The sequence below is a fragment of the Solea solea genome, chromosome 10, assembly GCF_958295425.1.
Source record: "Solea solea chromosome 10, fSolSol10.1, whole genome shotgun sequence".
Classification (NCBI taxonomy): Eukaryota; Metazoa; Chordata; class Actinopteri; order Pleuronectiformes; family Soleidae; genus Solea; species Solea solea.
The window spans coordinates 23,539,615-23,565,092 of NC_081143.1; the positions used below are offsets into that span (position 1 = coordinate 23,539,615).

The 25,478-nt window shown below is 41.7% G+C and overlaps 2 protein-coding genes across 3 annotated transcripts; one reads left to right on the forward strand and one right to left on the reverse strand.

The window, feature by feature from the left end:
* Positions 1 to 227: 227 nt before the first annotated feature.
* LOC131466614 (ADP-ribosylation factor-binding protein GGA1-like) lies at positions 228 to 9,339 on the reverse strand. Its single transcript, XM_058639989.1, has 17 exons — positions 9,251 to 9,339; positions 7,735 to 7,819; positions 7,400 to 7,475; positions 7,168 to 7,266; positions 6,737 to 6,860; positions 6,313 to 6,413; positions 6,042 to 6,122; positions 5,754 to 5,891; positions 5,577 to 5,658; positions 4,944 to 5,054; positions 4,678 to 4,824; positions 3,780 to 3,823; positions 3,477 to 3,670; positions 2,937 to 3,217; positions 2,668 to 2,837; positions 2,113 to 2,223; positions 228 to 1,735 (listed from the first exon to the last, which is right to left on the reverse strand). The coding sequence occupies exons 1-17, from the start codon at positions 9,294 to 9,296 to the stop codon at positions 1,625 to 1,627; spliced, it is 2,001 nt and encodes a 666-aa protein (XP_058495972.1). The 5' UTR covers positions 9,297 to 9,339; the 3' UTR covers positions 228 to 1,624.
* A 66-nt stretch (positions 9,340 to 9,405) lies between these two features.
* Positions 9,406 to 25,258, forward strand: micall1a (MICAL-like 1a). 2 transcript variants are annotated; one of them, XM_058639988.1, is made up of 16 exons: positions 9,406 to 10,345; positions 13,820 to 13,868; positions 16,121 to 16,262; positions 16,522 to 16,622; positions 17,759 to 17,898; positions 18,577 to 19,187; positions 19,283 to 19,343; positions 19,540 to 19,964; positions 20,792 to 21,135; positions 21,218 to 21,352; positions 21,454 to 21,580; positions 21,722 to 21,812; positions 23,318 to 23,391; positions 24,675 to 24,789; positions 24,875 to 24,921; positions 25,002 to 25,258. In XM_058639988.1, the coding sequence occupies exons 1-16, from the start codon at positions 10,200 to 10,202 to the stop codon at positions 25,133 to 25,135; spliced, it is 2,742 nt and encodes a 913-aa protein (XP_058495971.1). In that variant the 5' UTR covers positions 9,406 to 10,199; the 3' UTR covers positions 25,136 to 25,258. The 2 variants fall into 2 exon arrangements, with proteins under 2 accessions (XP_058495971.1, XP_058495970.1); XM_058639987.1 differs by having other exon boundaries at positions 9,408 to 10,345; positions 20,750 to 21,135.
* The last annotated feature ends 220 nt before the right edge of the window (positions 25,259 to 25,478 follow it).

Consider the following 25,478-nt stretch of genomic DNA (forward strand, 5'->3'; position numbering starts at 1 on the left):
ACAAACATTTGGAGAGTTACACATTTTATAATCTTACTACCTTCACTTTTTTTGTTTTGCTTGGCTGCTTGATTGTGAGCAGCATAACTCGGAGAGTAAAGGACGGTTTGGAATGAAGATTTATCGGGATGTAGGTTATGATCCAAAGAAGAAATTAGATTTAGTTTTTATCTTGCAAGATCTGGGAGTGAACGACAGCAAACAAACGAGGAGACAGTGAAAAGGAATGTTTTCATGTGCAAACTTTAAACAAAAAAAACAAGTGCATATTTGAGTCAAAAAGAAAATCTCCAAATCAACATCCTGAGTGAAACGTAATTTTGGACACGTGTGACATCCCCGTGTGTTGTATACATATAACAAAGAAAAGTGCAGAAATAAAAAGTTAACTTTTTTTTTCTTTTACAGGGGGGAGGAGGATGTGAATGGAGGAGAATGAGTACCCTCCCTTCCTTCATGGACCTTTTACACAGAATATACTTTTCCTTACAGTGTCCTGATATACGCCAATGTCGATGCTTAATGAGACATGGAGACACCGTTCATGTTGCTGCAGTGGAAAAAAACTGCCACAATTTAGACAACGACCCAACTGTCTTCATTCAAAACAAAGTATATTAAAACTAAGACGATACTTGAACTGAATATGAACTGATCCACGTCTACGCTCCTTGATAATCTGAGTCTCCCATTCGTGTTCAATCATTTACAGCATTTCATAGTAATTCCTCATTCTCTGCTCTGTGCTACAGTGATTTTAAATGTGATAGTTCCCAGATGCAGCTGTTAAGTGAAAGTTTTTTCCCCTTTTGCAGGACTTACAGTAAGGTGAACACAATACTATCATCTGATCCGTCCACTGCTACACCTGCAAACACTGGTAGAACATTCATTTTATAGGAAACTGAAACTACAGTTGTGATGGTGATTTACTTATGGATTGAATATATAACTTTTTTTGCCTTCTGGTTAATCATCATCATTATTATTATTGTCATCATTATCATTACTAATAAAATACCACTTAAAGCCATTCTTTCATTTAGAGTTGAACAGAGAATCAGTATTAATGACTCAAACACCAGACGTACAAGTTTGTGAAAATACTCTGAACATGTAACATTTTAAATCCCAGGTCAGGTCTGCATCAGACACTTCAGAGTGTCAGGGTGTTATGATTAAAAAAAAAAAACAGACGTAATGTTTGACACCAGCCGCCACGTGTAGCTCACATGACACAGGATGAGATCAATTAGATAAATGCACATACATTCTGTTCATTAAAAAGGCTCAACTTGTTTTTCCCAGAAGTCATTGAGTCAATGTTTCTGACAGTTTGCTGTTACACACGTCTGCACTGATTGACAGGAGAGGAGAGGCTACATAACACAGGAACATGGAGATGACGGAGTAAAGACAGGAAGGCTGTGAAGGAAGGCACAAGAAGAAGATGGCTCCCACAGCCATTCTCACGTCAGTTTGGCTGGAAACCAAAAGTTTCAAAGTGTTAAAAAAAAGAAAGAAAAAAGAGGCCACGTGGCCTCTGCCAGTGATGAGGGACAACTTCGTAACATAAATCTTAACGGAAGCAGCAGATCTGATGAGAGGGAAGCGGTCCGTCTCACTAAAGGTTCCCCCATGTGTTTGGAGGGGGAAACTGGTCCACGTCGCCAGATTCGTCATGAGATTTCTCCCCCAGGTTGAAAGTGAGTTTGAACCGCAGACGCACCTTTTCCTGAAACAGAAAAACAAACAAAACACAACCGTCAGTCTCAGTCTAATGTATCAGCGGCAGTGACGGGACAAGACGAGCTCCTCTGTAGTTCCCTTGTAAACAAACAATGTCTGTTTACATTCAGCGTTTTGAGTGTTTATGCGTTTCCCTCCACATGAAATGTATATTTTAGGTTGTGCGTTGTTTGCATCCATATACGCTCACTAGCCGCCTTGATTGCCTCGTAAATGGTGTTGCCTTGTGCTTGTAAAATGCGTTTTATTCATACGATCACTTAAGGTCTTTAAGGAGATTTCTAAAAATGATATGCAGACACATAGCTAGTTAAATACGATGACGCACTCTGTGGAGATTTGTGTGCCGGACAAAAAAATTACCTTCTGTGGGTTAGCCAGTAACAGGATCTGTGTGACGGCGGCTGGAGGCAGGATGGGATTGAAGGCCGGGAGCTCAGTACTGGAGGGAGGCTGCAGCTTCACTTTCATCACCTAGGCAACGCAATGTGGACACGTCCATGTAGATTATAGCAGATTATAACAACACTATATGACACTATAAACCTACTGAATGACGAGTTTTGGAAAAATGACACAGGGAAATATTTCATGTCTACAGGTCGACCTCTGAACTTTTATTGTAGAAGTTCAATTAAAGCAGAACAGTGGTGTTATAGCACTGTGTTATTGTGGCTGTCGGGCATATCTAGAGAATAATTGATTCACTTGAAAGAAAAGGTAGTAGTATGGATGTAGCCGCAGACTAGGATCAGATTTCCACCATACTGGAAATGATATTGGGGTCTGTGATGTGTTAGAGAGGTGTCAGCAGGTCTCTCTTAATATTCTCACATAGCTACTGTGGGTTACATACCATTACAGGCTTAGAATCATGTAGCGTGAACTCGGCTTTACTTGTACACAGCTTAAACTAACCTTGGGCACAGCTGCCTGAAAGCGGATGTTGGTGGCGGGAGTTGGTGCCGAGGAAAGCATGGAGATGATGACCACCAGCACATCCGGCCGTGACGGAGGACAGTCCCGGGCAAAGGTGAACAACACCCGGAGACTGTGTTTATCAAACACAGTCACTGGTAACAGGCTACCTGTAAAATATGACGTGTTGAGAGAGAACTGCAGCTACAACCACCAAAAACACAGCATCACCTTTTGATTCTGCTGTTATTTTTTAATCTGGTGCTTACTGGGTTTGATTGATTCCAGAGGCACGGTGACATCAGCCAGAGAGATGGTGTCGTACAGGTCGGCTGCAGGTGTCGAGCTCTTCTCCACAGCTGTGAGACTGAGGTTAGAGAGGAGGAGAGCGTCGGGCTGCTCTGATTGGATGGGGAGACTGGACGTTAGCCCTGGAGTGGTGGGAGAGGATGTGGAGTTTGGAAGAGGCCTAGGGCTGTTCTTGCCATTACTGCTGGACTTGGTCTGGAGATCCCGTAAAGTGACTCTGGAATGAGGTTGGTTCTTATCCCTGAGTGTAGAACATGTAAAGTTTCATTACCTCAGTGTTGTGAGATGTTGTTAGTATATTTATCTTTTGACAAAAACACTTCCATATTTACTTCTATTAGACACAAGTAATGGTAAATATAATGCTTTCGTAGTCTTGAAGACCACTTAAAACATGGTGTTAATGAGCAACGAGCGGAACCAGGAATCAAACCCACAACCGCTCTACCACTGAGCTACTGTCGCCCCAAGTCTAACATCTTCCCGTGACTGGCTCTTACCATTTGACCTGCTGACACTCTGGAGGTAAAGACTGCTGCAGCAATGTTTTCCCCAGCAAATCCAGTTCTTCCATGGCTTTAGGAGGAGCAGTGGAGCCCCCTGTTGGTGGAGCCTGCTGCTGTGGTTGTACCATAGCTGGTAGCAGCACCGCAGCCGCTACAGGCGGAGCAGACGAGTCTGTGCTATCAGAGGTCTGAGAAAACAAACTGAGGGTTAGAGTTTGTGCATCAGGACTGGACAGGGGAGGAGATGATGTTGGGTAAACTGGCTTTAATGTGAGTGCAAGTTATCTTCAAGTTTACCTGGAATGAGTTCTGGGAGTTGTAGTTTTCGGTTACATTCAGTCCTAAGAAAACAAAAACAATGGAAAATGTTGATAATGTTTGTTCCAGGTTTTGATAATTAAAACATTAATGTGGGAGCCAGTATTGAGCTAATTTAGTTTAGTTTAGTAAGGTTCAGAGTTAAATATTCTTGCAAGGAAAGGAACGTGGCTTTGTGGACCTTTGATGTTACTTATTAGATAAAGTGGGTTGAGGTTTTGGTAAGAAGGTGTACTAGGAACCTGCCAACCACTTTCGGTGGCTTTGGAATGAAGTGTACGTTGTTCAAAAATGATTTTCAACATATCCTTAAGGCAATATGAATATTTAAAATGATATACTTCTTATGTTTTCGAGTTTATTTAATGCTCCAGTGTGTAACTTCTGATGATTTTTGTGGTATTATTCTGCCTTTGTGAACAGAAATGATGTCACATTATGTGTATGCTTCATCCTTAAGCTGAAATATTACCAGCCCTGACTGATACAGTGATAGTGCAGGGGCGGGAAGGGACAAGAAGTGGAACCTGAATGACTGGGTTTGTGGAGCAGTTGGCTGATTGCGTGAACTCATCCGACAATGGTTTGGATGTAATGGACATCTAATATTTAAAAGTTACACACTGCAGTTTTAAGTATTAACAGGTTGGGAATGTGTCTTTGCTTTGTTGTGGCGTGTTCTCCCTCTGAGGACGGTAGGATTTAGTCAGCAAGCCAACAGGCGGGCTACACCACAGCCAGAGGAAACAAGATTTAACTATGCTGTGCTGGCTCGGTTGTATTAATACTGCTGACTCGACCTTTTAAATCTTGTTAAAATGTTCAACAGATGTGTTCCAAGAGCCAGATGAATCCGTGAGCTATGACCTGTGCTTACCCAGAGACATGAGTTCATCATCCAGGAGGTTGATACCCGTGTTCTGAGTCAGGGTCTGGAGGTTGGAGGGCTCTGGGTCGGATGGTGCCGTGTTGGCTGACGTGTTCAGCCCCATCAGGTCTACGAGTGCTGAGCTACTGGTGCTGCCTGATTTGGACAGAAAATACACATATGTGGTCTCTGTGGTCTTATGGTCAACTGAAATATAGACTAAACCACATCTGTAGATGCAGATGGAAGCCACATCCTGCCGACATTACACCTACCTGGTTGTGAGGGCAGGGTAGTGCCATCTTTTGGTACTTCCTCCCCCTTTACCAGTTGTCTGTAAAGATTGATGGCCTGTGTCAGGCTGTCATTGGCTTGTAAGATGTCCGCTGTAAGCAGAAAAATAATTAGCAGCATCAAAGGCACACCATGTTCAGGCGGCAAGAAAAAATCTTTTGCACATTCAGATTTATTGAGATTGGTTTTGAAAGAAATCCACATTTGGAAGTGGTTTGAGAATGCGTCTCAGTCTGAATGCTCTGGCTGCTCAAATCAGATTTCATATCTTTTGCATCGCTCTTAATGCAACACATGATGATGATGCCTCAAAACTGGTGAAATATACCAGTCTCTAAAATTGCACAAGAAAAACTGGGTGATTGTTTGGAGATGATGCACCTCCACTTTGCCTGCATGAAAGCCACTTCAAAATCATGGCTACATTTGCTTTGATAACTAGCAAAATAGTAGCGTCGAACAATGTTTGCCAGAGAAAAATCTAATTTGAGAAAAGAAAAATCAGATTTTCCTGAAGTCTTAACAATTTTTCTAGTCATGCCCTGTTGGGAACTACTATGGAAAAAAGAAATTTTGTTCCACCTCATATTACACCACTTACTTTCCCTACTTACCCAGAGCTTCATCATTATCCTCTGTGTCACTGGCTAATCGAAACAGTGTGGGCCTCATCTTTTCACAACGCAGGTACAGATCCTGAAATTAGAACCATGTCAAAACCCTAAACTCTCCCATTTATTGAGCGGTCCCGGGTGGATTATGAGACTTTTAACAAGCCGAGTTGTGCTGACCTTAATGAGATCCTGGTTGCTCTGGGAGCTGCTCTCTTTGCTGTAGCCTTCCAGCAGTTGGCTCAGCAGGTTGACACTTTCCTTCACCTCCTGGATGGCGTTCACTCGCTTTGATACTTTCTCCACTCGCTTTTGATCCTAGGAAAGAAAAAAAAAGAAAACAAGAGACTCTCACAATGCCCAAGATCATTTGATCACATGTAAAAAAAAGAGCATTATTGCACATTTTTATACTGCATTTGTAGAAAAAGTTAAGGTTATATTACAATTTAAGATTTAACTACTCACTTCCTGGACCATTTCCTTAATGAGCTTGTTTGCTGCTTTTAGATCTTCTGGGTGAGTGCTGTTCAATAAGCGGGACAATGTCTACAAAAACAGGAAAGGACAGAAGAGGAAGCCAATTAAGAAACCAATGGTCCCTCAACAATTTTCACAGGAGCCTGAATCATCAATGATCAGATGGGTTAAGATTTCCGTCGATCCGTGAATCAGGAATGTCTTTTGTCAACCAGTTTGGTGTGGTCGTTGCACCTTCATCGTCACTCATACTTCATACCTTGGATTTCTCCTCATCCTCAAAGATGGCACTTTTGGATCTGAGTGGAGGGGTTGGGAGGGGCCTGTCATCAGGAAGCAGAGTGTCCTGCTTGACAATGCCTGGAAGAGAACAAGGACAGCTGTTAACCATGCACGTCAACAACACAGCTCCCGCCTTTCATGCATTCACACCGTGTACGGCCCTCGGTGACAGACTCTACGTCACTCTGAGTAAAACTGTCAGACACAAAAGGTATGATATTTATACTGCACTTAGTTTATAAAAGAAAATACTTAAATAATAAAAAAAGAATAAGTAAACCACTTTATTGTGGTTATATTGAATAGTGAACCATGTACAAACTGCAACCATTATTAATAAGGTTAAAAATCTTCCTTTAGCTTGATGCTTAATCATGTCCTAAAACATCTTGAGCACTCACCCTGTTTTTTCAGCATCTGATAAGCGTCTGCTATCTTGGTCTCATCTGGAAGTCTCACCGTCCAGGTGTACATCATCTCTAACACCTTCTTCTTCACCGCCTCTGGAGCACGGGCACCTAAATACTGCAAGGGGTAGGTATTGATAATTATTATAGAAAAATTTATTCATTCTATTTGTCTATTCCTGGAAATGGAACAGATTTTATCTGAATTAGGTATGATTTACAACTCTAGAAGACAGGGGCCACAGATGCAGCTGAACTGGCAGCGTAAACAGATATGTTGTGGATTTTGAATGCCTAATTCTGCAAGGAAATTCTATGTGATCAAGAATGTAGTTGCTGCGTGCTCAAGAGTGAACAAACTCCTACATAACCCATGGCTATAGATGTAGCCAAACTGGTACGACAGCAACGAGAACAACCCTTACCTTTGGTGAAACCACTTTAATGAGCTCATTAAGAAAGCGGAACTTCCCCACTTCAGTATGGAAACGTTTTCCACAGTTCTTCATGCATGTCTCAAGAACCTGAAAAAAGGTTCAAGTTAGCTGGATTTTACATTTCAGACACAGATACAATTATGGCATGTGACATGTAACATGTGACTTTGAGCTTATTAGCCACAAATCCAACCCTAACCCACTGGTGAACAAGACTTACCATGAGTGCTTGCATAGCCTCCCACTCCTGAGGAGACTGGATCTTGTGAGCCAGAAGTCTGGTCGCAAGCTGTGGACTGATGGATGAAAACAGACTTTAAGTTGTACTTTACTGACTAACAAAAAAGTGTCAAGAACACTGAAGGAAACAAACAATCAGGTCAAAAAATACACAAATAATTTTGACAACCTGTGAATCAAAAACCCCTACTAATTAAAATAGTCAGCTAGCTGATGGTATAACAAAACAGCATCAGTTAAATGAGGCTGCAGTGAAGAACTTTACTACTCTCAAATACTGTGATTATATCCCCGCCATCATCATCATCATCTCACCCTTCTGGTTCATTGTTGAGCTGATCACAAAATCCCTTGATATTGTCCCAGTCATTCTCCTTATTCAGGGGGTTTGTGGCCTTGTCTGTGTGAGAGAAAACAAAAGGTGATGCATTTCATTTCTGTTAGTTAATGTTAATGTTTTATGTTGTATGTGCCACAGACAACATCCCACAGCTCAGTAACATTCTTTATTCTGCATCGTAAGGCATGATTAAATAACGAGCAATGATAAAAATGATTAAAGAACAATTACACTATGTAAACAGTGCAAGTGCAAACTAGAGAATGCACACCGACACCAAGGCCCCTCAGATTGTGCCAGTCCACTACCCTGTCGGTTAACTTCATAAATTTAATTACAAAATTCCCCAGGAAATCTCTAGAAATGTTGTGAAAAAAAAAAGGTATACATCCCAGTGTTTAGCTGCTAACACAGACAAATAAACAAGCAAACACATTTAAAAACAGCCTCCTCGATAGAGGCATTAAACCAGTACAAGCTCTACAGGTATATGATCAGAAACCTATCTCTGCACAGACAGACTTTTAAAAAGCATGTATTGACAATTGTCCACCAACCTGCCTGCAACTGCTTTTGTTTTGATTGATTGTATGCATGAGGTGAGAGAGCATGAGAGTGAATTTCGATATTTTAAAAGAAAAAAGTTACAATACTTTTTTATAATGATTCAGATAAGTGAGGCCTGTTACACCTCTGAGACTAACAACACCAGCTAGTGAGCTCTTTCACAACCACATTTTACAAGCACAAAGGTTGAGCATAAACTACCAGGGATAGAATAGAATAGAATAGAATAGAATAGAATAGAATAGAATAGAATGGGAAAGGAAAGGAAAGGAAAGGATAGAATAGAATAGAATAGAATAGAATAGAATGGAATAAGACTTCAGGATAAGTTTGTAGTGTACCAGCAAAGTAAAACGAGTAAAATAAGAGACAAGTCATCAAGACAAGATACCATACAAACTATAATCACTGTAGCTGCAGTTATAGCCTCTGATTGTTTGCAGTATGCACACTGTCATCTGTTCTCTGTTCTGGGGCAGACTGAGAGAAAGATGTTTGTATTTGGAAGAAAACGTGGGGCTGAATCATAAGGTTTTAGCAGAAGTGATGGTTCCTGCTTTGATTCAGCTGACACGTCTTTGGTTGGCAGCTAACTGACTAACTGGCTGTGTTAGCATTCAGGAATGCTTTACTGGGAAGTTCAAATGTACATGACACGTTACTATAACACCGTCAGACTCAAATTGTTAACATTAAACGTCATGTACGCTGAAAACCTGAGCTCAACATTGATTCATTAATATGAGTTTGTTCCTTAAACGTCAGCAGCACTTTCTTGATTTTGGTGACATTTGCTCTTTTGACTCCCCCATTCACACGGGGAGGGGGTGAGTATTCAACCCGAAAATAAAACTCGCCCTCCGTTAACTGTGCCTCGGCTGTGTCTTACATATAAACCTGTTATTATAATGAATGTTGACTTACTGATTCGCGACTGCAGGCTAACCTCATCTGGAGGCGCCGCCGCCATCTTTCGGGAATAAACAAGTGGTCACAGTATCGCGAGATGTCTGGGGCTTATCGCGTGAACGGCGTTGTGGCTCTGCACCGCCCCCAGGTGGACATGGAGAGAAAAACAGCGTGACACTATTGCAATAGAGGAGCAGACCATGGAGAGCAGACAGGGCAGGTTGTCAGCTGCCAGTGTCTTCACTGACTGAAGCTAGCACGGCTTAACACCCGCCGGCGGCGACAGGCTACCTTCATTCACATTACCTGTTTGCTGTGTTTTTTTAAAACGCATTTGTCGTAAAGAACAGGGCACCGGGAGTAGTACGTAGTGCAGCGTTGATTTTATTATAGTGTTCTCTTGCAGTCACTGCACCAGTGTTGTTTGTCCACACCTCAAGAGGGAAACTATCTACGCTGCCTCGACTGAAAAGAACACACCTTCGCCCAGAAGCAGTCACATCTGCACACAGAAGCTAACAGCGGGATAGTTAGCTAAGTTGGTTGCGTAAAACGAACTTTGTTGGTACTGTAATTTAACTCAACTGTGGATACCAGGCGTATTTAAACAGGGGGGGATACTTTCTGACCAAAGATACTGCAAATCTAAGTGATTCGCTGTGTGGAGAACTCTCCGAGCAGCCAGTAGATAAACTGCGGTATGATGCTTTGTGTTCATACAGTGCAAAAGTTAGCTAACGTCTAGCTAGCAAGCAGCTGCACTAGTCTAAACGTGACTCACTGGCGGTGGATGATGAATGTAACGTATCGCAACATCGGGTGTTGCCTGGCCGTCCCTCCTCCAACTGGAACACCGGCGATGACTCGCCCGTGACAGGAGAAAACATCTAATATCGTCTCCTGCTGTCACGTCTGTGGGGAAAATCTACCAAAGCATCGACTGTATTTGACAGCCAACGACAGTATGATGGGATCCCTGAGGGCTCTGCAGGAGTGGTGTCGGATACAGTGTGAACATTATGACAATGTGGAAGTAAAGGACATGTCCTCGTCCTTCAGGGACGGTTTGGCATTCTGTGCCATCATTCATCGTTACAGACCAGATCTCATGTAAGTAACTTGAAGATTAGCGATGTTACTGTGATACTGTTTCATTGTTTTGTTCCATGGTTTTTGGTGCAGCCAGACAGTGTTGTCTTTAGATTTGAATTCAAATACGGAGTGTAACTTTACAGTACAATAGCAGTATGGTAATTGCAATATTGTGTTAATACCATCTTATTTCTATAGTAATTATGAAGTAATCACGGTAAAGACAATGGGAAGTGTGTGTGGGACACAAGGGTGGATGAGTTTAAACTTCATAATATGGGAATAATAATCAAATATTTTCATGTGAAGGTACTGCATCGATAGTAATTCTCATAACAAGGCAATATCGGGATATCATTTTGGAAATAACATGTTAATCCTGCAATATTATCTCCTAATCATGATTACCATTGTTGTAAATGCCAATATGGAAGTTGCATTAGAAGAAGTATAGCCTTACCATAATATTATCTTTCTATTCCAAAATAATTAAGGTAAAATCCTACAGCACCCATTAAAAAGTACACTTTTAATACAGTTTAAGTGGGGAGTTTCCACACTGATGTTGGTGGCATTTAATAATGTTTCTGTGTATATGTAATACACAGCAAAATATGAACATTGTACAGGGAGACAGAGGTCAGTGTCTTGTAATTAACCCGGGCTGACAAGTCATACCCTGTCTGTAACAACAGGCCCCTCCTCTTTGCATTTTACTCCCACACCCAGAAACTGTACAGAAGCCACCACAAAACACAGCAGCCCTCTCAGTGGAGTTTAAAGTGACATATTGCAGGGTCAAGGAAGTGGTTACTGTGAATTGTTATGTAGACAACAACAGCAGAAAAAATGTCAAGAACTCTGAGCTTACAAGTCACTCCGCTGAGCCTTTGCCCAATCACAGTGAAAATAAGATTATTATTCAGTGACAGGTTGTCTGTGTCTTTGAAAAAGTTCTTCTTCCAGATAAGAGCAACCATGTGAAAAGATGAGTAGGTGAAAAGTTTCCTTTATTGTAGTGTGACCACAAACATGCACAAAAACCCTAACAGTCACATGACTCACAATGGAAACCCATGTATCTTGTGTTACATAAAGTGGCTGTAACATTGCCCTGTGTGTTGTCAGCATCATGATTAGTTCTTTGATTCTGGCAGGAACACGTAGGTGACCTTTGCTGTTGTAGGAGGATTGTGTGAAATCATCCAGTAAATGATATGCTTGTGCAGGTTTATGCTGGTGATGGTGCAGACATTTGTGTGTAAATGTGACTGTGCTTGGATGTTAGCAGAGCACTCACTGGAGCAGTTACTGAAGGACAAGTCAGTGAAGTGGAATCCGTGTGCATACACACCACAGTGGTAAAGCTCTAAGCAGGGCAGTGGAAAAAATGCTCAACTTTAAAGTGCTGCCTCCCCAATTTGTGCCCCAGCATGGGTCCCTGTGTAGCTGCTGCAGTTGCCCAGTGGAAGAGCTCTGATGCAGGCAGACAGTCTGTCAGATGAATCTGCAGCTGAGACCTCTGCCTGTCAAACTGGATTTACCTCTTACACTGGGCCAGGCCAATGTGGAGCCACCCTGCACTCTGCAGCCAGTGATGGCCAGCAAATGGCCTCATCTCACTTTTCAACTGTCATTTAGTCACTCTCTTGAGACTGGAGTAGATATGGCTTCATCCTCCATAACCCAGTTTGACAAAATGACAAAATTGTTTTTAAATTCAATTTTTTTCATATAGAGCCTCTGATTGATTCATTTCAGCACTGCTGCCGTCTGCTTTGTTTTTCTTATTGCATATTAGACCTTTTGTGTCATTTATGACTCCTGTCACACTACCCATTATTATGTATTCATAAGCTTAATTTTTTTACTGTCACACTATAATTTACATCAACGCTCCAGCACGGACTTGTCCAAATGACTAAACCATATTTAGCAGATGTACCGGTTCACCTGGATTTTATTTGATCACGTTTATTAAAAGCCTGTCTGTCACACATGGTGCAAATAACCACAGACATTGCACTCCTCAGAAGTCGTCTTTTCCAAAAATAAACTTTGGAGTGAGACTCACAAATTCAGATCCCACACAGCACTCCCATTATAAGTGCCAGTGTTGTCTGGCACTTTGTCTCCATTGAGGCTTGAATATTGGAACTTCCAGCAACAGTTTTGACAGTATGTTGCCACATGTCCATCTGGCTGTGTTGGCAGGACAGACACAATGGACTTGTTTTGACATGATCTTGATATTAGAGCTGCTGCTCAGTGTGTTTGTGACCATGGGAACAAGATTAGAGAGAACAGAGGTCACTTTGTGCCACTCCAACACGGAGCTCATTCATGGGATTTTGGCCTTGCTCAGAGTTCCACATGGTCTCCACAAGCTCTCACCAGGGTTAGTTGTGTTTTTCTCCCCTGCACCGTTGCCTTGCTCCTAGACGTTAACGTCAACATGAAATTAACTTGTGCACACGACCACACGGAACACCTCAGACATTTTCCAGTTTTACTGCAGGATGTTTACTGGTGAGAGCTCTGGCTGTAGTTCCACACTCCAGGCGTTTCAAAGAAGAACCTTGTAATTACCAGCCCATCGCTCTTGTTGAGTGCAGTCATGTCTTTCCTTTTGCCCTGGCGGTTGTTCATATCATACATCATTTGTGTTTGCTTTGTAACCAGCAAAGGTAGCGTGGAAGCTGAACTGCTCACCAGTTCTGTCGAGCCAATAATAGCTGTTAGATGGTTCATAGCATATGTGGAAGGAGGTCAGTAAGCTAAATACAGTACTGTCCTGGGTCAGCATGGCTTTATAATGTTACATACTGTACTGAGTTGCATTTGCTGCAAGTTACAGTATATATATGTATATATATATATATATATATATATATATATATATATATATATATATATATACATATACATATACATATACATATACATACATACATACATACATACAATGACTGGCTACTTGATTACATACACAGGACTCTAAATAGGTTGACATGAGTGGCACCCAGTGCTCTGCTATAGTCTAGCTGCTTCAGGGTTCCACATGATATTCGTTCAGAGATGGTCTTTTGCATACCTTGGTTTTCCATAATTGCCATGTGAGTTACTTTTGTGAGCTACAGATGAGGTTTTATCTCTTCAAACCAGTCTGGTCATTCTCCTCTGGTAAAAATCCCAGCAGATCAGCAGTTTCTGAAATACTCAGAGCAGCTCCTCTGGCACCAACAACCATGTCTTATTGAGTGTCACTTAAATCACATTTTTAAAGCTCTATTTGAACTTCAAACGGTCTTGAAAACATCTACTTACCTTACATGCTTTGAGCTGCTGCCATGGAACTGTATGACAAGATATCTGCATTAGCAGGCAGTTAAAAAGGTCTACCTAATAAAGTGGCTGCGATTTTTAAGTGTTCTTTGCACCCAATTTTCTTTAGAATTTTGACATTTATTCTCTCTTGTCCTTTCCTTTCAGAGACTTTGGTTCGCTGTCCAAAGAAAATGTATACGAGAACAACCGCCTGGTGAGTCACTTTTACAGTTGCATGATTTAAGGATTGGACTCTTTATGTTATTGTGTTTGTAGTAAAGTCAGAGTGGAGGTTAGCTGTTGGCAGGAGAGTTGGATTAATCCCCTGAGATCTATTAGGTATCACTTAACTTATGGTTTTAATTTAGCCATACCATTATTAAGCTTCATTTCATGCAGTCACTGAGGGCGTATTCACTGTATTTTTGACTGTGTGGAGAAAAGTGTTACTTAATCTCGATGGAGTGTGATGAGGCAAAGGGGGGATAACCAGAGCATCTGGCATGTAAGCAGAATAGGAGAAAAAAACCAATAAAATCAATGACGTAAGCCTGCTGAGAAGATTTTAGTTGTAGCAGTGCTGAATTTCCAAGTCAAATTTCTTTTTTTAATCTTATTTTCCATGTTGTGTTTCTTCACATGATCTGTTGGCCACAAGAATTTTCATCGATGAAATGGGAGTGACCTCATTTTCAGCCTGAGCTAAACTTTGGCAGCTCTTTCCTGCTGTTTACATCTTTTTGATCATCCTGCAGCTTTTAGTGAAAGTGGGGCAGCTGGTGGGAGAACCAGACATAAATTCCTGGTGTACTGGCTGGCCTAAACTCCAATGAATAATCAAGAACTGATAATGTAGAGAACATTCAGTACTTCTAGGTTACATTCATTGACTGTGTCTTCTGGTTTTAAGTGATGCACAGGAAGTTGGACCACAGATGACCCTGGTAGCAGGTAGCTGACAGGGTGTACTCTGCTTGTTGCAAAAATGAAATCCTTTAAACAGGAAAACTTCTCCCTTTTCTACTTCTCACTTTCCTGAGGAACGTTTGTGATAAAGCACGGCAGATATGAATGTACACCAGTGTGACTGACAGCTTGTATGGTCTAGTAGCAGCTTGGTTTGCATCTGCATCTATTTCTATACACAGACTGTGGTTAGGTGTTATCATTTTGGATGAGGTCACATGTTGATTGTTGACCTGCATTACTGCATCACTCAGAGTGTAAGAACTTAAAATGTCATCCTGGTTTGAACTGCAACTCGCCACCAAACTGCTTGGTGTTGTTAGTGTAGAGCAATTATTATTTTTCAGGTAATTGCAGTAGTAGATACAATTAGTTTAAAACTACGAAGAAGAAACGAACTTCAGTTGTCGAGTGTTATTTGTATGATACAGCAGTACAATGCATTTTGATGAATGGAGGTTTGATTCCAGTGTTTACTGTTTTTTCTTTACTTACATTGTTTTTTGCTGAATCATATCAGTGTTGAGGGTCTGCCAAGGATTGTAGCCATGCTCTCATGTAATCTTACCCACTCTTTCATGTCTCCAGTGGAATTTTTCATTAGAGTGATGGTTATCCTCAAAGGAAAGACTGCAACATAGTGAGCTAATGACTGAGGTTTTGGCAGCAGTGTTAACACCCTCCAGGGCATCAAAGTATCGGCTGGTTGGTGGGTTTTGGCAAGCACATTGTTTCGTCTCACACACACACATACACACATGCAACAGAAGCATTGTTCTGTCTTTTGGTTTCTGTCCATTTCCATGAAGACAAATAACCAGATTTCTGTAAATGCCCATATTTAAGATTAAGTTTAATTGATCTATTTTGCCGTTTACTTATAAAAATGAGAACCTGCTTTCTCGGTTTGATATGTAGCTGCATACAGTTTCGGTTTTATGTGATATCTTTGAGATGTGTTATTCTCCTGCTGCCAGCACACTGATAAAGTGGAAATGGAATTTTGTTTGGGTTGCTCAATGCAATGGGAGTAATGTGTGTAAAAACAAACTGTCAAAATTCTCCAGTGTGAGTGATCCATACCACTGAGGTCTGAGGTTAAAGGTCCAGTCTGTATGAATTTGTGACATCTAATAATGGTGCAACAAGTGGAGGACTTCATTGGTTGTTATTTTTCTTTGTTTGGGTAGTAAGCTGCTGGTTTAAAATGTTTTCTTTTGTCCAGGCCCTTGTTTAAAGTACATATAAAATACTTATTCTAAGGCTGCAAGAGCCAGACAATCTTTTTTAAAAGTGAGGATACACTTAAACAAAACATTTATTGGTGGTATTCAATCTCTGCAGATGCTTTTTCTATTAAAAGATGTTTGTTTATTAATTCATGATCTCTCTAACTTTAAATATTATTTAATTATCGGTGTAATGCACTCATCCTCCTGTCCTCATTTTCCTCTTTGAACCCCACCTTATCCTCCTCTCTCTTGTGTTGCCTTAATGTAGGCATTTGAAGTGGCTGAGACCCAGCTGGGGATTCCCGCCCTGTTGGACCCAGAGGACATGGTGTCCATGAAAGTGCCTGACCGGCTCAGCGTCATTACCTATGTCTCCCAGTATTACAACTTCTTCAACAACAAGTCTTATGGTTTGTTTGTTTGCACCCCCAAAAAAGAAAAAAGAAAAAAAACAACATTGTTATTTAATACCTAATATCACCATTTTACCTTTTGACTATACAAAGAACACTATTTTAATGTTTTCTCACCCATAACGTCAGAGCATTGTGAACTATTAACCCCACAGCACATTTTACATGGAACAACTTCACTTCATGGGTGTGACACCAGCTTACATAATGTGTCCATGCCATTAACAGATGACTTCCTTTACTTCCTCTCTCACAGCAAACCCACCTTGCATGAAGAGGCCGAGTGCTGCCGGTCATAATGAGCCAGTCCAGAAAAAGCCCCTGACCCCTTTGGAAGACAAAGAGGTCGAGTCTGAGGTAAGAACAAAACTTGGCACCAGGAGAGGACGTAGGGACGAGCAGGATATACGTACATTCATGCACGTGGGGGTCTGGTAGATTTTTGGGCCATGATGAGCCCTGACAAGCTGTATTTTTAAAGTAATGTAGTTTGTAACCCATATTATTATTGTATTGGTCGATAAAAGTGCTACAAGTTTCTTTTGGATAAGCACACTGAAACCATATTTGGTCATATATTGTTGTGTCTTGTAAAATCTAAGCATCATTCTGTGATGTGCTCTTTTGGGGGCATTATCTCATCAGATCTGTACAATACAAATCCCATCTTAGTACAACAATGTACAATATCCACAGATGTATTTTTTAGTGTTACTTCCTGAAATGTGGGCTTTGTGTTGCACAGCAGGGGGGGAGAACAAAGCAGCCGAGGTAGAATGAGTCTATAAAGAGAGCCTCTGTATCCTGTCTCTTTTCTTTCGCATGCCTTCAACTTCTTACCTCCATCTCCATACTTCCATGTACTGCCATCCTTCCTCACCCCTCGACAGATGGAAATCCATTCCACTCCCTCCTCTTCCTGTTCTTCCTGCTCCTCACATTTGACCCCCCCTTCACTCTCTTATCCTGAGCTTAGGCAGTAGGACAGGGTGGGAGTCAGCTAGGAGGTAAAAGCCAAACAGTTATGTCAGTTTACATATTTTTAAAAGAACATTTTGATATAAAAGAAAAACAACTAACTATACTATCCTAACACAGAGTGCCATGATTTACCAATATGCTGCTTCTAACCCCTTCAACACAGCATTAAAAACTATTTATCAATCCCAAATGTGTGACTCACTGAGCAACTAACCCAAGCTGTTTGGATTTTTTCTTTTAATATTAAAACTTTTTTATTATCCTGATATACATTTTCGCATGAAACAAATGGTATAGTGAATGCAGTAGTGAACCTCGTGAGTCGACTAACTGTAGACGCAGAAACCGAGCAGACGTAGCTAGCTTGACAAAACAAACAATCCAGATCCTCAAATCCTGACTCCATGTTTGATCTCCCACCTCCCTCATTACTCTCCATCTTCCTCCCCCTTCCCCTTGATGTCTCCGCCCTGTCCCTTCTGTGCGATCAACCCTGTGGTCACTTACAATAGCCAAGCCCGCTGGCACAGATCGACGCAGCAGCGGTCAGACGCATCGCACTCAGCAGCACCTGTGCCGCCTGCCAGAAGCACGTCCACCTGGTGCAGAGGTTTCTGGTGGACGGCAAGCTCTACCATCGCAACTGCTTCAGGTGAATTCCGCAGCGACAAAAATTGAAGTGAAAGTGTTTTATGGACCTTATTTAGCCCCGAGAGTATTTCGACCAATGAAATGAACAGTATATTTATTATTATTATTATTATTATTAATAAGATATTCCTGCAATCTCAACAAATCTTTTGATCAACTGCTGTATACAATGAAACCACATTGTTTTAGGGTGCATTCACACCAGCCCTTCTAAATCGAATCCTTGGAAAGTCTGGTTTATTTGAGTCTAGCGGACGATTAGGTGTGAAAACGGCCTGAACAACTGCCCAATAACTGTTCATGATCCACCAGTTGAATGCTCATAACTCCACTCAGACAAACTCAGATTCACATAAGTAAGAAATGATAAGTGAACTACATCTCTACATTAGTTCTCAACTGACTTATCTGGTTAAATAAGGGTAAAATAAATACAATCTACATAGTTGCCTTGTTTTCTGTCTTCTGAAAACTGTGATACTGTGATATACAGTATAATGTCAAAAATAACCATCCTTTTTACATCTCAATAATAGATTTCTGATAGTATTTTTGTTTGCTTATTTATTAATAATCATCTTTTGTGACTTTTTTAGTAGCTTTTTAAGTATTTCAATTATCCACTATCCATATAACCCATTGAAGACCTCACTCTCCTCTTGTGTCATTGTCGTCTCAGGTGCACAGAGTGTCACAGCACTTTGCTCCCTGGATCGTACAAATTGGGGAGCGACTCTGGAGCGCTGGTCTGCACACATCACCTTTCAAGGCGTGCTTTAGCTAATCAAAATGGCCGACCAGATCTTAGCAAGAAACCCGTGGTAGCTCAGTCTGCCAGGGTTGGTCGCAGCCCCACTCCTCACACCTCGCTCTCTCAAAAGGACCAGACTAAGACTCCATCCCCATCGGGCCGAACAGATTCCGGTGACATGCCTACAAGTGACTCTTCCTCAGTCAGTCCTGTTGCAGCAAATACAGCAGATGCTTTGGAACAAGCAAAAGACTTGGACGGTAGTGAACCAGCAGAGGAGACGCCGCGTTCTTCTTCTCCTCCCAATCCTTTTGACGAGAGCGACGAAGAGGACGACGAGGGAGAGAAGATCGAAGACGCTCAGGCACCAGCGACACATACACCCAATGGGGATCTTCCTTCTACACCTGTCAATCATAATGAAGGCCTCACTCGGCCTGTGCCAGTGCCAGCACCGCGCAGAGTTTCTGAACCCACTCCTCCTCCTCGCCCTGCCCCGAGGGTTCGGCTACACCGGACAACAGACAGCCTTGCTGTCGGTGTGTGTGTGTGTGTTCATCGTCTCACATCATCTATTGTAGACATAAAAACCGTCTGATACTAATCTTCTAATTTGTTTTCCCTGAAATCACAGGTGGAAATCTGAAGCCTCCAACTCCTCCCAAACCTCGAGAAAGATCACTGTCTCCTGGAAGGTAGATCATTCTCTGTTTAATGCCTCTTTTCCTTTCTGTGGCCACCATTTCGTCTACGCTCCTCGTATCATCGTGATTATCTTGTAACAGCATGTACTGTGGCTGTTTGCTTGTCTGTGCCTCTGTTTGGCGATGCTGTTGGTGTCTTCCCCACCATGACCCCTCCATTCCTTTTATGTGTGTCTTCACTGTCTAGCCTGTCCAGTGGCACTCATAAACCCAAAGACCCACCTTGGCTCGCCCTGGTTCAGTCAGAATCCAGGAAGAAGAAAGCCCCTCCCCCTCCCGGCTTGGCAACACCTCCCAATATAGGCTCTCTGTCCTCTCTCAAAGGGGAAGGCTCCAGACCCAGTACACCCAATCCACCCGCCAACCCTTTTGAGGATGACGATGACGATGAAATTAACGAAGGAGAGGAGGAAGAGGGGGCCGAAGGCGGTGAGATTCCAGCCATACTGGCAGTGAGTCACCCATGGTACAGCATCACGCGTGCAGCGGACACAACAGGTGATGACACTCCCCCTAGTGGAGGAAGCTCATCCTGCTCTGCCAGCCCCAGGAGTGCGAGGAGCAAGAAACGTCCAGCACCCCGAGCACCGCAGCCACCTGCTGGGAGCCAAGGTCAGTTTGATCAGAACATCACAAACATCTTTAACACAAGTGAGAAATTCAAACCAATCATTGGACAGAATTTAAAGTGTGACACCACCTTTTACTTAAGCAATGTTTTTACTCTGCAGAAATGGGAATTGTTGCAGTTCAATATTTTCCCTCAATTTAAAATGGTGACATCTAAAGGTTCATTGTGTAAGAGTTAGTGACATCTAGTGGTGAGACTGCAGATTGTAACCACACATACACACAAACTACGGTGGCCTTTATATACCAGAAAGAATGTTGTTCAGTTGCATCGTCTTCACTGGCTGGTTTGTTCTTTCTGGCTGCTGTGGAAACATCACGGCACAAGATGGCGGCCTCTGTAAAGCAAGGCCTTTGTCTAAAGTAAAATGCTTAATGGATTATTCAGTTTTAGAGTTGTTTTTTTTAAGAATCAAAACAAGTTCTCTGATTGTTCTGCTTCTTAAAGGTGAATAAAAAAAATAAAATTGGAGATATCTGAGCACATCATCATCTCAACTTTTTGCAAAACACTGATCACCGAACACTCAATTAAGTCAATCAAGTACTCAATTAAGTTTATAGGTAGTATATTACATTATTACATTTCTTTCAGTAAACAGTTGATGAAGGAAAAAGTATATTAATAAACACTAAATGAATATTGTATATAGGTGTTCATTGTTTTTTTTTTGTCCCCTCATCCCTTCTCTCTTTTAAAACTTTGATTTCCGTTTCCCATCTGCCCTCCTTGCTTTCTGTTTGAACTGAATATTTTCTCCTTTTAGTTCTTCCATACTCTCAGCCCTCCTCTTGCTCTCCCTCTCCAGCTCTCAGCATAGAGAGTCTGTCCTCAGGCTCAGACCACAGCTCCTCCCATCCCCCCTTGGGTGGCAGTACCAGCAGCGACCAAGAACACGCCTTCACCAAAAGTGTCTCGGAGCCGTCCATCTGTTCACCATGCGACCCCACAGCCTTGCCTTCCTCTTCCTCAAACGAGCTTCATCTTTCCCCCAGCCCATTTCCTTCTCCGATGTCAGCAAATGCCAGCTCAGCCCCGGCCACCCCACAGACCAGTCGCAGTTCAGGAACTAAAGGGGCCGGAACCCCTCCACCGCGACCCCCAGTGAACCCAAGCCCTCTGGCCTCAGGGGCAACACAGTCGCACAACAAGGTAAAAGGACTGCTTTCAAATAAAGCAATGTAAAGTCAAAACACTTCCCACAGCTTATAAATCCACTGTGCTCTCATTTTAGCGGATCTGTAAGGAGAACCCGTTCAACAGGAAAGCTTCTCCCTCACCGGCTAAGTCTAAAACCAAACCACCCAAAGGCTCACGTCCTGCCAGACCCCCGGCGCCTGGTCACGGCTTCCCACTGATCAAACGCAAGGTATAAAAAGTAAAGACTTGATATAAGCCGGCTCAGAAATGACAGTTCTGTGTCAAAAACAGAAGAAGTAAATGGTCCACTTCACTCAAACCTCCCTCCAGGTGCAGTCGGATCAGTTCATTCCCGTGGAGGACATCCACGGTGAGATGGTTCAGCTGGAGAAGCAGCTGGATGAGATGGAGCACAGAGGAGTGGAGATGGAGACGAAGCTGAGGGACAACCCCAACGGTATCGTACTGCAATATTTTGAAATCAGTTCCTTTACTTCCCTCGTGCTTTTACCCCAAAAGGTGTTTTAGTAACTGAAACACTAGGTTTGCAGAAAAGAAGGATAAATAGAAATCTATCATCACTCTGTTTTGATCACAGATGAGGACGAGGAGCGACTGTTGGTGGACTGGTTCACGCTGATCCATGAGAAACACCTTCTAGTCCGACGAGAAGCAGAGCTGGTTTACACGTAAGATGTTTTGATTTGGTCATATAACCAAGACAACTATTGGTATTCTAAAGGTCCAGTGTGTAACGTTTAGGAGAGTTTATTGGAATAAATTTAATAAATAAAGTGTCTTTTGTATAAACGTATAATTGCTTTAAAATTAAAACTATTTTGGTTTTCATTAGCACAGAAACCTGATGCATAAATATTCTTTCTGATATGTGAAGGCCACCGTAAGAAGGATGGATGGACCTTTACGTTCTGCAGCTAAAGCATATTTTTACGGATTTCTTTAAGTCGGCAGGCACTTAAATTACCAGTAGGTGCTTTATTCGTGAGTAAGAATGGATAAGGTTGTAATAACTAACCTTATTAATCACACTCCTTCTTGTGAGTGAGACAGTGAAACATTTTTACCTGACACATGGTGATTATATTGGAAAAAAAAACCTGGCAGATGATTTAACGGATCGTATATGACAATCACAAGTGCCGAGTACAAAAACTGCCTTATGTCTTAAGAAACGTGTACAGTGCTGTTCTTTGTTCTTCTTTTCAATAAAAGAAATAAGTGATGCTTTAGCACAGGACTGCTCAAAGTGGAGAGTTTTATTTTGCCCACCAGACCAAAAAATATTTATATATCCTAAAGAATCTAATTAGAATATAATCGTTTATGTTGTTCCCTTTGTGCGGAATAACAATGCTTCTTAAAATGATGAGTCCACTGCAGCCCGACATGAACAAACTTCTTAAAGACAAGAACTAGATCCTTGTATCTCACTAGTGTAGTGTCAGGGATACTCGCTGTGTCAGCTGTGAATTTTCATGTACACTTCAAGTTCTGATTGTTTAAAGCAGACTTACCCTCATTTTTAAAGCAGGCATGAAATGTGATGAAGACATCTTACAAAAAAAATAAAGTTTTGTGACTGAAACAAAAAATTACAAGTTGTTACCTGTGTTTAACCTAAAATAATGTTTAATTATTAATTGGTTGCGTCTTAATATGATACAATATGTGTTTGAAAAGGTTTGGGCACCCTGCTTTAGCAGCATCTATGCTCACCTCTTCAGGAGTCACTGTCACTACCTGATCTTTACCGGAAACATGATTTTGTTCTATGCATGTGTGAAAGTGAAGCCATTTCCTGTCACAACTGTGGTTGCAACTCACCATGAGTTGTTTTGTCAGGAAGTAGCTACACTTCTTATTACTAATACATTTTTTTTATTATTCATTTATTCATTTATTTACTTACTTACTTATTTATTCATTTACTTACTTACTTATTTATTCATTTATTGGTTCCTTTTCAAAACACAAGGTCAACTCAAAAGTCATAGTTAAACAGCAGTTATATGCAGAGTGTTAAGGGTTAGTGTTTCCAAATCTTAAGTCTTTATTTCAGGTTAGATGAGATTTCCCCCCCCCCCCTATATTGTCTCTGTTCTTGCAGAAAGCAGATTAAAAGTATTAGGATAGCGATGTCTAACACTGTTTGTTTGTTTGTTGCTGACTGTAGAGCCAAGCAGCAGAACCTGGAGGAGAGGCAAGCTGATGTGGAGTACGAGCTGAGGTGTCTTCTCAACAAACCAGGTGTGTTTGCCTTTATACAATTACATGTAGTACCTGATGTGTTGTATGTCATGTTACAAAGCAAAAAATAAAAACTGCCAGTGCCAGTCACTTCCCCTTACACATATCCTCACTGATACATTAACCCTTCTGTGACCACTCTGTCGTCACCAGCAGGATTTGGCATGCGTTCTTCTCTTTACCGTAACTCCTAGACCGTTTGTGATATCTAGAAAATATAAAAACTATGGACTGACGTTGTGTCCAGGGTGTGACCCTGCCTTTCACCTTATGTCAGCTGCGAACCCCCGTGACCCTCATGTGGAGGATAAAGCAGTAGAAGATGCAGAGAAATGGAGCTTTGCACCCATATTCTTGTCATTACGGTAGCCCTCAGGACAGGAATCACAGACAAGATTCACCAGCACGTCACATGTTTGTGACGTCAGCTTCTCTTTACCGTAATTCATAAATGGTTGAATAACTGACAGATATCAAAAGTGAAAGTTATCTTGGAAAAAGAGGCAGAAAAAACATTTGTACAGCCATAAAATCAGATTTAATCCATGCGGCCTGATTATCATGATGGTCATAAGAGGATTAAAGAAAATAACACTACTTTCAGGTCTGGAAGAATTCCTGTAATAATAATTAAACATGAATATTTCATCATTTTACTGCTTTATCCTCCATATGAGGGTCTGGGGTTGCTGGACCCAATCCCAGCTGCCATAGTGCAAAAGGCAGGGTACACCCTGGACAGGTCGCCTGTCCATCGCAGGGACAAAACCATTCTTAACCAAAGTGTCAGAGGATGTACTGTACATGCACAGACTGTCAATGCCACTGAAGCAAACTTTGTGAATTTCGACAATACAAATACATTTTATTTAATTCAATTCTATTTTGAATTTATTTTTTTTGTTATTTTGCAGTTTATTCTGTACTTGTGTGAAAGAAACTGCAATTCAGTCTCACCTTTTGTCCTGTAAATGTGGCAGAATTGGCAATTAAGTTGACTTTGTCTTCTTCCAAGAGCAAATATCTTACCCCTCCTCCCCTGCATGATCTCCTTCTGCACTTGGACCCACTTCCACACTCTCACCCTCTGTCAGTCCACTGTTCCTATCCTAGTGGATTTCTTTACAAGACTTCTTCTATGTAGCTTATTCCTCTTTTGTAAGTTGCTTTGGATAATAGCGTCTGCTAAATACTTAAAAGTAAATGTTCTTATTTTATTCTATTGTTATATATTTGTCACGCAACACATAATTCATCGTCTTCATTTTGTTCCTCTAACCCAGAGAAAGACTGGACGGAGGAGGACAAAAGCCGGGAGCAGGAGTTGATGGCTGAGCTGGTGACCATCATTGAGCAGCGGAACCAAATCGTCAATAACATGGACCAAGACAGGCAGAGGTAATCAGTAACTGCCAGTGACTCAGCATGTAGTGAACAGGTGATGTTTGCAGCTGCCTGTGATCTAACAGTTATTCTGTCACAGGGAGGAAGAGGAGGACAAAATCGTGGAAGCCATGCTTAAGAAGAAAGGTAGGAAGACGTTTCATTTGCAGTGGGAGGAAGATTCTGCAGATGGAAAGTTCACTTCCCTTTCTTTTGTTCCCTGTTAGATTTCCACAAGGAGCCAGAGAGCGACCAGCACAAGAAGAAAGGGGCAAAGTTCAAACCCATGAAGGCGCTGAAGAGGCTGAGCCACAAGGGCGAACCAGGAAATAGCCCCAGCCCTCGCAAGGAGAAAAGCTGAAGGACACACACTCGCATCCTCCTGCTCCTCCTCCGAGAGGACATCGGACTGTTTTAACCAGATTAAACAAAAGAATGAAACTGGATGTGAGGAAAATTAAAAACCACCAGGTGACAAAGATGACATTGATGTGTCCTCTAACTGCGTTATTATATTAATGACTTTTAAGTAAAAGCCAGCGCCCTCTACCCTGCTCGCCTCACAATTTTTTTTTTTGTTGCCTTTGTTTTAAAACAGACATTATTAAAAAAGAAAAACTCAAGTGCTTTAAGAGCTCACAGCTCGCAGACCTTTCAAGCTAGTGACGTGTAGAGTTGTTTTCATCACTATCCCTGCACAGCAA